Source organism: Pongo pygmaeus, chromosome 12 (assembly GCF_028885625.2).
Source record: "Pongo pygmaeus isolate AG05252 chromosome 12, NHGRI_mPonPyg2-v2.0_pri, whole genome shotgun sequence".
NCBI classification, from domain to species: Eukaryota; Metazoa; Chordata; class Mammalia; order Primates; family Hominidae; genus Pongo; species Pongo pygmaeus.
The window spans coordinates 60,505,236-60,519,109 of NC_072385.2; the positions used below are offsets into that span (position 1 = coordinate 60,505,236).

Sequence of the window (13,874 nt, forward strand, 5' to 3'; positions counted from 1 at the left end):
ATATATATTATTTTTTTTCCAAGATGGAGTCTCGCTCTGTCACCCAGGCTGGAGTGCAGTGGTGCGATCTTGGCTCACTGCAACCTCCGCCTCCCAGGTTCAAGCAATTCTCTGCCTCAGCCTACTGAGTAGCTGGGATTACAGGCGCCTGTCACCACGTCCCCCTAATTTTTGTATTTTTAGTAGAGATGGAGTTTCACCATCTTGGCCAGGCTGGTCTTGAACTCCTGACCTCATGATCCACCTGCCTTGGCCTCCCAAAGTGCTGGGATTACAGGTGTGAGCCACCGCGCCCAGCCCAAGATTTTATATTTATACTCTCAATAGCAGCAAGTGAGATGTTCATTTAAATGTATCGTAGAAAAAAAAAGGAAAAAATAACCAAACAGAAAAAAGAAAAAAATGTATTTTAGACAGCACTGGATAGTGTAACTTTAAAATCTTTGATGGAATTTTTAAATTTAAAACATCCCCATTGTCAGTACCCTTAGGTACTTCAAGTTCTTGTCCATCTGCATACATTTTGGCAATTATGACACTGAACATGCACTTTTTAAATTCTTTTCATTTCCAAGTCTTTATAACTTTAAAAATAGTTTTTGGGGTACAGTGGCAGTGATCATGGTTCACTGCAGCCTTAGCCTCCCAGGCTCGAGATCCTCCCACCTCAGCCTCACAAGTAGCTGGGACTACACCATCTTTATTGTTTTTAAAAATCAAGTTTTGTGGCATAAATAACCATCCCATTAGACTTTTTGGTCTAACAGTTAGGTGGTTTCCTATCTTTTGCTTTCCTGGACAAAATAGCCTTAGACATATTACTTTTTTTTTTTTTTTTTTGAGATGGAGTCTCGCTCTATTGCCCAGGCTGGAGTGCAGTGGCATGATCTCGGTTCACTGTGGCCTCCACTTCCTGGGTTCAAGCGACTCTCCTGCCTGAGCCTCCTGAGTAGCTGGGACTACAGGTGTGTGCCACCATGCCCGGCTAATTTCTGTATTTTCAGTAGAGATGGGGTTTCACCATGTTGGCCAGACGGTCTCGAACTCCTGACCTCAAGTAATCTGTCTGCCTCAACTTCCCAAAGTGTTGGGATTACAGGCGTGAGCCACTGCACCCAGCCAACATATCGCTTTTAGTTTTTGCTAAGTTTACTTTTTAGAGTAAATTCCAAGAGTAGGGTAGCCAGGCTGGAAGCCATGGTTGTTTTTAAAGTTCTTGGGATAAGTGGATCGGTTTCTTTCCTGAAGGGATAGGCTGCCTGTCATGCTGCTGGAACTGCATCAGTTTACCTCACTTGGCCTCCTAAGGTGAGTAGAGGTCAGGGCAGGGAAAGCGACGTGTCCCTGGTTCCCCTTCCCCTTCTTTGGGCCTCTCATAGGGTGGACTCCTGGCTGGTGGGAGCCAAGGACCCATCGCAGCACAGACAGGTAGAACCCTGGGGGTTCCAGGACTGCTGGGTGGGAACATGGAGTTGGTGATGGCTGAGGGAAGACAAGAGAAAGGCTTGGGACTTTGCCTGCACGTAACCATTACCTTGGGCCTCCAAGACCCACTGCTTGGAGGCGACTCTGGTAATGGTCAAGCCGTGGTAAGGATGCACGGCCCTGCCCTCAGTGGTGCAAGATTAGCCCAGTGAGAACAGTCAGCTACTGAACCATCAGGACATGGTGGAACATAACCTCCCTGCCATCCTGCATGCCCCACTGCCAGTTCATCCCCCCACCCCCACCCCCTGCCACAGTCTTTTAGTTCTGTAACCATTGGGGCTCCCAAACTCTCTACTTTGCCTGAAATGGCCCATGTTTCAGCTGTACCTACTTCCTCTAAGTGTGTTCGTTTTTTTGTGTTAGGCTGGACTCAGCTTTGAGAGTAAAAGAGGCTATTTATTTTTTTACTTGGGGTGCCCTGCCTCAGAGGCCATCAGTTCTGGGGGGGCTTTGGGCATTGCTGAGGTTTCTTTGGGAAATGGTTGCTGGCGTGAGTACAGCAGGTTCTTCTGTGTGGATGTCTCATGGAAATGGCTTGGAACTAGAGTTGAGGTTTCCTGGGATTTCTAGGTGTCACTCACCCACTCTGTGATCTTGGGCAAGGAAGTACCTTTCCCTCTTGGCCCCAGTTTTCTCAGAGAGGGGATGGCCCCCATGTTTCTAGCATGTGTACATGCAGAGGGGTAATCTTATCCACATCTCGTGTGAACAGGGCATGGTCTCTCCAAGAAGAGATGAGTTTTGCTTCCGATGACTCTTTCTCAGCTTTCCTTTTTGTGCCCCTTTTTCTTCCTTGTCCCTCTGTCCCCATTCCCCTCCATCGGGGTATCCTGCCCTCTTGCCACCCTTTCCCCTCAGGTGGGGCCTTGAGGCAGGACCAGTGGGGCCAGGATTCTCCTCTGTTCAAATTCTGTGCTGCTGGAGCAGATCTCCTGGGCGCAGGCCCCTCCAGAGGGATCTTCTGGAGACCATGCCCCTCTCAAGTACATGGAGGGACTCTCATGGTGACGCTTGCTGGCAGGCTGGCGATGGAGTAGCGTTTGGTAAGCAGCAGCCTGGGCTGTGTCCTCCCACTAACCCCAGCCGGGCCCCTCACAGCCTTTGTGTCCAGGGGCTGGTGCCTGTTTGTTTCTGGTTGAAAAGACTTCCTGCAGAGTTCACCCTGCCACCAACCTCCCAGCTTTCCCCACCCCTCAAGTACCCGGGCCCTTCTGCTGAGCCTCACAGTCTAGGGCGTGTGAAGGGTTTAAACAGGGAGACTCTCCTCCCATTTCCCAAGTGTCTGTGATATAGGCCCTTTCTCTGAAGTGGGGACACCAGCCACTAGAACAACCAGGCCTCAGGGCCCTGTCCAGACAGCTGGCCTGAGGCCTTGCCTGTCCTACAGGCCTGGAGCCTCAGCCCCTTGGCCTTTGACAGAGGTTTCGTAAGGTCCAGGGCCAGCCTGTAGCTCTCAGAGGCAGAAAAGCAGGTTCCAGCTTCCTTCAGTCCTGGGCCCTCAGATTTGTCTGCAGGAACCTTGGATCTTGTTCTCCCTCAACCCATGCCCTTTGCCAAGATGAGGGCTCTTTGGAATTTATTCTTTTGGCAGGAGGGCTCCCTTTGATGACTGTGTCAAGTGAGATGGAATCTGGCCAGGTTGTTATAGGAACTCAGGAGAATCCCTGGAGTGGGAAAAATAATGAGAACATGGGGCCATTCACCATTCAGCGTTGGAAAGTAGAGCATTCATTGTCCGGGTCCGGAGGGGCAGGCTTGAGGGTGGGGGCCTCACTGCATCACTAGGAGGCTTTGGTGACATTGAGGGGGTGTGTGGTGGGGTGTGCAGAGTGAGGGTCTGACTAAACTTGGTTCAAATACTAAATCACCCACTTACTATTTGTGTGACCTTAAGCAAGTTAAAACAAATAACACAATCCAATTTTGTAGATAAACGTATTATGTCTAGAAGGAAAATCATCCTCACTTTTGGAGTTGTTATCTTAGGGGTATGTTTACAGATTTAAGATTACTTTTTGTACTTTTCCATTTTTTGTTCTGATATTTTCTTTAAACAGCATGAATTACTTGTACAATGGGGAAAAAATAAAAACAACCACAAAGCTATCTCCACTTTGGAAATGAACAGTATCCGGGAAAGGGCTCTTTGGAATCTAGGAGCTGCTAGACCCTTCCATATCTGGAAGGGGAGGGACAGTACTTTTCAGCCTTCAGGCCATTCCAAGTAAGAAAAGTGTTCCTGGCCCCCTGACTGCCTACGGTTCTGTCTTGGGCCAAGCCTGGCTTAGACCAGTGCTGGCCACCACGGTGTTTCACATGCTGGTGCTTCACATGCAGGCCTGAGGGGTCGAGGGTGGCCTCGCTGGTTTGTCTGTGTTGGCAGTTATTCCTGCTGCCATAGTACAGGAGGTGGCTGTTCATTTCCCACTCTGGCAGCCAGCTCAGAAAACCCTGTCTGGCCTACTGAGGGCCCTTCCTGAGGCTACATCCTTCTTTTAGACTAAGGGGCTTATGTTGAGGTCTCTGCACTCCCATGCCTAGCCAGTCTCATCTCTCCATCAAAAGGGGAACACAGCGGCTTCACTGGGTTTCTTCCCCCATGCTGGGCTTCCTTGGTGTCTGGGTCCCTCATCTGGACCTTGACACGAGCTTCCTTCTATCACTGTTGTCTGTTTATTGTTTTTTGCTGCTGTTTGTTTATTTATTTATTTATTTATTTATTGGAGACAGGCTCACTCTGTCGCCCAGGCTGGAGTGCAGTGGTACGATCTCGGCCTACTGCAACCTTTGCCTCCCAGGTTCAAACGACTCTCGTGGCTTCGCTTCCTGAGTAGCTGGGAATACAGGCACCCACCATCACACCTGGCTAATTTTTTTGTATTTTTAGTAGAGATGGGGTTTTGTCTCAAACTCCTGGCTTCAAGTGATCCACCTGCTTGGCCTCCCAAAGCACTGGGATTACAGGCGTGGGCCACTGCACCTGACCTGTTGTTTTTTGAGATAGGGTCTCATTCTGTCACCCATGCTGGAGTGTGGTGGTGCAAACACGGCTCACTGTAGCCTCAACCTCCCAGGCTCAATCAATCCTCCCATCTCAGCCTCCTTAGTTGCTGAGACTACAGGCACTCAGCACCATGCCTAGCTAATTTTTATTTTTTTTATTTTTTTATTTTTTGAGATGGAGTCTTGCTGTGTCTTGCAGGCTGGAGTGCGGTAGTGTGATCTCAGCTCACTGTAACCTCTACCTCCCAGGTTCAAGCGATTTTCCTGCCTCAGCCTCCTGAGTAGCTGGGATTACAGGTGCGCACCACCATGCCCTGCTAATTTTTGTATTTTTAGTAGAGACAGGGTTTCATCATGTTGGTCAGGCTGGTCTTGAACTCCTGACCTCGGGATCCACCCACCTCGGCCTCCCAAAGTGCTGGGATTACAGGCATGAGCCATTGTGTCTGGCCCATAGTTTACTTTTTAATTACTGTATAATAGTTATAGTGTGCATATATTGCTGTTTACTTATCCATTCTACAGTGAATTATTTTCAGTTTGGGGCTATATAAATGCTGCTGCTATGAACATTCTTACACAAGTCTTTTTTTATTTTTTATTATTATTATACTTTAAGTTTTAGGGTACATGTGCACAATGTGCAAGTTAGTTACATATGTACACATTACACAAGTCTTTTGGTGGGGACAAAGGCTACCTTCTGCTACTGTTGCTGTCTCTTTAGCTTTTAGACTTAAAAAATCATACGGTTTTATCCTTTTTTTCTCTTTCTCCCCATCAGTTACTGTAGCCATATGTACTTTAGTAGGTAAATCTCTGCCAGTGTTTTTAAAATGTTGAAAATATATAAGTGCTACTTAAATATGTTCTCCTGGCCGGGCACCGTGGCTCACACCTGTAGTCTCAGCACTTTGGGAAGCTGAGGCAGGCAGATCGCTTGAGCCCAGGAGTTTGAGACCAGCCTGAGCAACAATGCAAAACCCCATCTCTACAAAAAATAAATTAGCCAGATGCAGTGGCGCGTGTCTATAATCCCAGCTACTTGGGAAGCTGAGGTGGGAGGATCACTTGAGCCTGGGGTGTTGAGGCTGCAGTGTGTTGAGATCATGCCACTGCACTCCAGCCTGGGTGACAAAATAAGACCTTGTCTCAAAAAAAAGAGAAAGGAAAAATCCTCCTTATAAAGGCTTTCTTTTTTTTTCTTCTTTTTTTTAGATGGAGTCTCGCACTATCCCCCAGTCTCACTGCAACCCCTGCCTCCTGGGTTCAAGTGATTCTCCTGTCTCAGTCTCCTGAGTAGCTGGGATTACAGGCATGCACCACCATGCCCAGCTAATGTTTGTATTTTTAGTAGAGACAGGGTTTCACCATGTTGGTCAGGCTGGTCTCGAACTCCTGACCTCATGATCTGCCCGCCTCAGCCTCCCAAAGTGCTAGGATTACAGGTGTGAGCCACCGCACTTGGCCTAAAAGCTTTCAACATTACATTAAGATTAAAGTTCCTTGTGACACCCCTTGCCAAGTCTTGTCCCTTTCCTCCTACCCTGAGGTAACCCCAGCCACCAGTTTGGTTGTTCTCCTTCTAGGGCTTTTCTGATACATTGACATATATAAATATTCACATAGGAAATATTATTTGATATGTGTGTGTTGTTTATTTGGTATAACAAACAGCATCATATTGCTTGGCCATTTGCTTTTTCACTAAACAAAATATCTTGGGGAGATGACCATGGAAGCACACGTAGCTTTACTTCATTTTTTAAACAGCCAAGTAAGAACATTTAGGTGGTATTTCTATATGATTTTGTGTGTGTCCCATGAACTGAGGGCAGGCCCAAAGCCTTGTGCTGGCAGTATTTGATACTGATGTAATCCCACAAAAGAAAAATTTGCAGCAGCCCTGGATCTGTGCCCCTCAATGTCTCTTTTCTTTCTTCTGCAGAGACGTCTCAGAGAGGCTGTGCAGCTGCTGGAGGACTATAAGCATGGGACCCTGCGCCCGGGGGTCACCAATGAACAGGTAACTCTGTGGGAGGTGGGAGCATGGCCAGTGGGGAAGGGAAGGAAAGTGAGAAATTCACAACCCCTTCCCTGCAGCCAGAACCACTTCTTTCCTCCAGTATATACTTCTGCTGATACATACCCCTGTGGACTAAAAGCTCTTTGGAGATGCTCAGATCTCTCCTGTGCTCTAGGTCCAGTGGCAAGCATGGAGGCTGATAAGGCTAGGGTGGCCCAAAGGCAGCAGCTTGGTGAAGCCGGCCCGCACTGGCTTGCGAGAGCTGATTGTGGGCGTCTCTTCCCAATTCCATGATCAGGGATGACACAGTGGGAAATCAGCCATGATGGGAGTATTTATACCATAGAAGTTGGCAAATGCTACAAATCAGGACTTTTTCTCCAGAGAACAGGTTATTAAACGTTTACCAGCATACCACTGTTCACAAATTAGGTTAAGGGTGGGAAGGATGGGGGAGGATGTTGAGGATTAGGATTAAGATACTGTTGTTTTATTCTTTTTTAATATCGTGTAGGAACTCAAATTAGAGATACCTGAAATGTTGAAGGTGGTGTTTTGTTTTGGGGAGGGGTAGGGGAAGGTAGTGGTTAATGATTACAGAGACTGATGGTTCATGTGCCAAAGTCTGTCTCTTTGTTCATAAACTTTATTTCAAAAACTTTTTCAAACATTAATTTAAACATTTTCAAAGTCGTGTGTGTGCATAATTCAAGAAGTCAAATAGTGCTAAAGTGCTTGTAAGGGGCTGGGCACGGTGGCTCACACCTGTAATCCTAGCACTTTGGGAGGCCGAGGCAGGCGGATTGCCTGAGCTCAGGAGTTCAAGACCAGCCTGAGCAACATGGTGAAACCGTGTCTTTACTAAAAGATAAAAAATCAGCCGGGCATGATGGTGGGCGCCTGTAATCCCAGCTACTCATGAGATTGAGGCAGGAGAATCGCTTGAACCTGGGAGATGGAGGTTGCAGTGAGCCGAGACTGCGCCACTGCACTACAGCCTGGGCAACAAAGCGAAACTCTGTCTCAAAAATTAATAAAAATAAAATAAAATAAAATAAAATAGTGCTCATAAGGAAAAATAGTATATGTTCCCATCCCTCCCCAGTTCCCATGCCTGTTCCCCAGGAGCAACTACTTTTTTCTGTTCTGCAGATAGAAATTTATATTCTATCTTTCAGACAAGTATGCTTATCTACACTGCTATTTCTCAATTAGTTCTTTTGGGTTATCTATTATGGTAGTTGAGGATTCCGCTCTCTTATCATCCACCCCTCTAAACACACTTCTTTCCCCCATCCATACTCACTCTTGAAATAGTTATCATGGTTTTGGGCCTATACATATTCAGTCTTCATGTTGTTACAATTATAGAAATAACATTTACTGCATAGTCAGACTGGTTGTATCATGATTATGTCTCTTTTTCAAATTTGTTTTATCTGGAGTTAATAACCACCTCAGATTTTTCATTGGCATACTTTCCTTTGTACCATCTCTCACTCTCACTGTACCCTCCCACGGCCTTTCAGTACAGTCATGCACCACATAAAGACATTTTGGTCAACAAGGGATCACATATATGACAGTGGTTCCATAAGATGATAATGGGGGCCAGGCGTGGTGGCTCATGCCTGTAATCCCAGCACTTTGGGAGGCCAAGGCGGGCGGATCACTTGAGGTCAGGAGTTCGAGACCATCCTGGCCAACCTGAAGAAACCCTGTCTCCACTAAAAATACAAAAATTAGCTGGGCATAGTGGTACATGCTTGTAATCCCAGCTACTTGGGAGGCTGAGGAGGCGGGAATCACTTGAACCTAAGAGGTGGAGGTTGCAGTGAGTCGAGATCACGCCACTGCACTCCAGCCTGGGCGACAGAGTGAGACTGTGTCTCAAAAAAAAAAAAAGATGATAATGGAACTGAAAAATTCCTGTTGCCTGGAGATGTCTTGATGATCCTGACCCTGTGCAGGCCTAGTCTGTTTGTTTGTGTCTTCGTTTTTAGCTAGTTTTAAGAGTTTAAATAGGTAAAAAAAAAAGTTGGAAGTTTTAAAATAGAAAACTTACAGAATAAGGATATAAAGAAAAATATTTTTGTACAGCTGTACAAAGTGTGTTTCAAGCTAAGTATTACAAAAGAGTCAAAAATCTGAAATTTAAAATTTTATAAAGTAAAAAATATACAGTAAGCTAAGGTTCATTTTATTGAAGAAATTTTTTTTAAGAGGCAAGGTCTTGCTCTGTCACCCAGGCCTGGAGTGCAGTGGGGCGACGTAGCTCACTGTAACCTCAAACTCTCAAGCTTAAGCGGTCCTCCCACCTCAGCCTCCTGAGTAACACACCACCACACCTGGCTAATTTTTTTAAAAATAAATTTAGCGTGCTTAAATGTACAGTGTTTATAAAGTCTACAGTACTGTACAGTAATGACCTAGGCCTTCACATTCACCCACTACACACTCAGTGACTCACCACAGCAACTGCCAGTACTGCAAGCTCCATTCAGGGTCAGTGCCCTATGCAGGTGACCATTGTTTATCTTTTATGCCATATTTTTACTGAACCGTTTCTGTGCACAAATATACACAAACTGTTTACATACACAAATATCTACCATTGTGTTATAGTTGCCTATATATTCAGTACAGTAACATACTACCCAGGCTTGTAGCCAAGGAGCAGTAGGCTCTACCTACCATGTAGCCTAGGTGTGTTGCAGGCTTGCGCATCTAGGTTTGTGTAAGGATGCTCTATGCTGTTTGCACAATGATGAAATCACCTAATGATGCATTTCTCAGAACATATCCCTGTTGTTAAGTGACGCATGACTGTATTTTCAGTGCTCTTTGCAATCTGAAGATTTCTGTCTTTGAGTTTCTTTTTGTTTTCCTGAAATTTTCCTTTCTGGGGCCTACCTCCGAGTTCCAGATCTTCCTTTTTCTTGGTATATTTCATCATTTTGGTGGAACACCTCTTCTCGTAGCTTCCTGAAAAAGGGTAAATGAGAAGAAAGTTTTGAGTCTTTTTATGTCTGAAAAATTATAATTCTGCACTCAGCCTTAATTGACAGTTTGGCTGAGGAGAAAATTCTAGGTTGACAATCATTTTCCTTCAGATTTTTGAAGACCATTGCGCTATTTTCTTCTGGGTTCCAATATAGCTGTTGAAAAACCTGATGCCGTTTCATTCCTGATTCTTTGCGGTCTGTTTTCTTTCTTTGGAAATATTTAGGATCTTCTCTTTATCTGTGAAATTTGTTTCTGAAATTCCACAATGCTGTTTCTTTTAAAATTTATCATTTTGGATTCTTGATTACCCCTTTCAATCTGAAGACTCCTGTCTTCAGCTCTGGCAAAATTTTTAATTGCTTTCATCACTTTTTCTCATTCTGGAACTTCTGTTAGTCAAATATTAGCCATCATAGGCTGACACGTAGGTTTTCTCACCTTTTTTCTCTTCTATCCATCTCTATGGGCCAGAAGCAAGGGTAGGGCCTGGGGGATAGAGCAGGTAGGAAGCTGGATGAGATTCCTGTCCGCACCACCAGAAACCAGGCAGTGACAGTGAAAGCACATGATACCATGGGAGAGCTGTGGAAGGGGTGACCCTCCCAGACTGAGGGCATCTGGAAGAGATTTCTCCCCTGAGATATGAGGGCTGACAGGGCTGGTGAAGAGCAGGTGGGGGTAGTCCAGGCAAGGAGGTGCACACTGTGCTGGAGATCGAGGGAGCAAGACCCTACAGAAGGAGGGAATGGGCGAATGTGCTAGACTGGAGCATGGTGATGGGAATAGAGGGCAAATGCATGAGCAGAAGCAGCACCTTGGCCAGATGCCCCTGTGCAGAGCCCTGGGAGAGTGACAGACCCGCAGTGCCTGCTTACATGGGGCCCATCTGAAGGCGTGTGCGCTGTGTCCTGAGTCATGGGCAGCCGTCAGCCGGGAGGGCAGGCTGCGATCTCCTCTTTCCTGAGCAGTGGGACTTCTCTCTGGCCATGAGCACCTAAGAGCCTGGATGGTGTGACCTGGTACCCCACCCTACTCAGGCCGAAGCAGTCCCCAGGCCCTTTCGTGTTCTCCTCAGACCTGTGAGAGTTGGGTCCTGCCTCTATGGCCTCCTGACCATGTGTTTGCTCCTGGCCCAAACTCCACTCTGCCCCTTTCTTGCTGAGGTTGGCCTCTTGGGACCCCTTCCAGCTCCCAGAGTTTGGGGAATGAAGCCCATTTCCTCCTCTTTGCTCCCTTCAGTAGCTTAAAGCTGCCTGTCCTGTTTCCCGGGCCTCCTTTGTTTTCTGTCCTGAAAGCCCCCATGTGCCTCAAGGGAGCTGGGGAGGAGGGGAACTGGGCGGAGGGGCAGCTTGGCACTAACTGTGCTTCCCGATTCTGGCTCATGTTGGTGATGCCTGCAGTGTCCATCTGGTGGCTGGGTAGCACAGTGCTCTGGGTATGAGCCTGCCACTATGGCCCCCTAGAGGCAGATCCTCTCTCTCCCTCCCTTCCCCCAGCCTCCTGGCTCCCCCAGCACCAGCTCTCACAAATGCTTCCCTCCCTGGGCTTCAGTCAGCCAATCTACACCCTCCTCTGGCCTCTGCAGACACAAGAGCAGAGGGGATAAGTGGTGACATGGCAGCTCAGGGCTTGGGGGGCTTGGCAATCCAGAATTAACAGTCACTGTTCCTGGCCCAGGCTGGCCCTGCTCATCTGAAGTAGCCCGGGTGGTTCTTGGTCTCAGTCTGGACAGTGGCCTCACCTGCACCTGGGCTCTGCGCCTGCTCTGATGCCTTTGCAGGTGTGTGGGCCAGAAGCCTGCAACTGGGTCCTGAGGCCTGCAGGCCTGTCCTGGTGTTGTGGGCAGTGCTGATTAACTTGTGACACTCTCCTTTTTTTACCCAGTTTGTCATCTAACCTGACTTCCAGGTACAACACCTCACCAGTGGGTATGCGCAAATGTATTGATAGTTTGTTTGCTCCTGATGGTCTTGGTTTGGTCTTCTGTTGTGGGTGGCTGCTCTCTCCTCCAGGGACCCTTACGTTGTTTAAACGTTGCTATACCAGCCGAACGTGGTGTCTCACACCTGTAATCCCAGCACTTTGGGAGGCCGAGACAGGTGGATCACCTGAAGTCAGGAGTTCGAGACCAGCCTGACCAATATGGTGAAACCCCGTCTCTACCAAAAATACAAAAATTAGCCAGGTGTGGTGGCATGCACCTGTAGTCCCAGCTACTCAGGAGGCTGAGACAGGAGAATCGCTTGAACCCAGGAGGCGGAGGTTGTAGTGAGCCAAGATCACAGCACTGCACTCCAGCCTGGGTGACAGAGTGAGACTTGGTCTCAAAAAAAAAAAAAAAAAAAAAAAAAAAAAGATTGCTATACCAATGAATCACAGGTTCCGAGGACAAAATAAAAATGAGTATAATTTAACTTTTGGGTTTAGCAGGTGAAAATTTGAAGAGCTAGTAACCCTAATAAGGACTGTAGCTATCAGTTAAAAAAACAAAGCCATAGTGTACAAAAATGTAAGCACAGACACAGCCAATTAAGTTTCTGAATGTTGACTCTGATCTGTACACTTGTATGTGCTGGGGCTTTGCCAGAATGGTTTGGTGTGGATGGAGGAGGTGGGTGGGGCTAAATATGGAAGACCCCTACCCATGGTGAGCCACCTGACTCGCTGCATGCTTACGAAGTGCCAGGTATTGCACCATAAGTACTAGCGCTTTCCACATATTATCTCAGCTAATCTTCACATAAACTTGTCAGTAGGTACCTGTATCAGCCCAATTTTACAGTGAGACTCAGAGAGGTTGCATTATTTGCCTAAGGTCACATAGCTAGTTTGTGGTGGGGCAGGGATCTGACACTGGACCTCTTAGATCTAATGGGAGAGACATCTTCTGTAAGTGAGAGAGACAGAGAGAAAAGAGACAAGAAAGAGAAAGCTGGGAAGGAAGTTGGAGGTTACAGGCCAGATTGAGAAAGTCTTTGAAAACCAGGCAGAGATGCTGGATGCATTGTGTGGGGTAAGAGGAAGCTACTGAGAGCTATTGAGCAAGGGAGTAGCACGACAGTGGTATTGTCGTAGGATCAGTCAGTGGCAGTGCCAGAGTGCACTGGGGAGGAGAAAGTGCTATTACGGAAACCAGCTTGGAAGCAACTGGAGTGATGGGGAGTGTGGTGAGCAGGTTACTGGGAACCATTGTAGCTCCTGAGTGGCTGGGCTTGTCCATCATTCCACATTCCTCAGAGGTTGGGAACCAGCCAACCTTTCCTAAGTGTCTACCCTGCACCCAGGATAATGAATGTATGGGTTGCTCAGAGCCCCCATGCAGGATGGATTTCTGTCTGCGACCTGTCTAGGAGAAAGAGCTGCTGGGATGCAAGAGATCCTGCAAGTCTTCTCTGGCAGAAAGGAAATGGGGTCAGCTGTGTTTGGGCTTTGCTGAAAATAGCAGAGCAAATACCAGAGGCAGGCTTAAAAATACTTGTGCCCCAAGTCTTCTGTGGGCGTCAGCAGGTTTGTCAGATGCTGAAGGGAAGGCTTGGCTGACCCACTAGTCTTACCCTGACTCCTAGCATCAAGCCCTGGGGATCCTGGTCAGCACCCTGCCCCTCTGGGCCAGGCCCAGCATGGCCCTAACTGGTAGCACGAACAGGCAAGTGATCAGTAGGAGCTGAGTCATTTGTATGATGTGCTAGGTGTCGTACTGAGTGCTGTAGATGCATTTGTGGGCTGGGTCCCTGCAGTGGCGTCCTGGATGATCTCCCTATACTACCTGGGCCCCTCTGTCCATTGCTGATACAGCACACAGAGTGATCTGTGAAATTATACAGGACATTGTTTGTTCCTCTGCTCCAGGGTTTCTCAGACTTGGCACAATTGGCATTTGGAGCCAGATTATTCTTTTTTGCGAGGGCTGTCCAGTGTACTGAGGGTGTTTAGCAACCTGCCTGGCTTTGACCCAGTAGATGCCGTTAGCTTCCCCTCCCCAGTCATAACAACCAAAAATGTTTTCTGATGTTGCCAAATGTCCCCTGGGTGGAAAATCCACCCCCTAGTTGAGAACCACTGCTCTAATAGAAACCATAGTGTTCCTCTTTTGCACTTAGAGTAAAAGCCATAGTCCTTAACCTGGCCTGCAAAGCCCCCAGTCCTCTCTGAGCTTGTCTCCTGCTGCTCTCCCCTATTTGGTCCACTGCAGTCACACTGGTCTCCTTGCTGTCTCTCAAACATACCAGACAGGCCCACTTCTGCCTCAGGGCCTTTGCACTGGCTATTCTGTCTGCCAGAACAATCTCCCACTAGATAGCTGTGTGACTCATTCTCTCCTTCAAGTGTTTCCTCCAATATCACCTCAATG

The 13,874-nt window shown here is 47.4% G+C and overlaps 1 protein-coding gene across 5 annotated transcripts in view; it reads left to right on the plus strand.

Moving 5' to 3' along the window:
* SFXN5 (sideroflexin 5) overlaps positions 1-13,874 on the plus strand; it is a 131,246-nt gene that overhangs the window by 26,001 nt on the left and 91,371 nt on the right. For all 5 annotated transcript variants that reach the window (XM_054473660.2, XM_054473662.2, XM_054473666.2 and 2 more), the window contains exon 3: positions 6,440-6,517. In XM_054473660.2, coding sequence (XP_054329635.1) covers positions 6,440-6,517 — 78 coding nt within the window. The remainder of the gene's footprint in view (positions 1-6,439; positions 6,518-13,874) is intronic.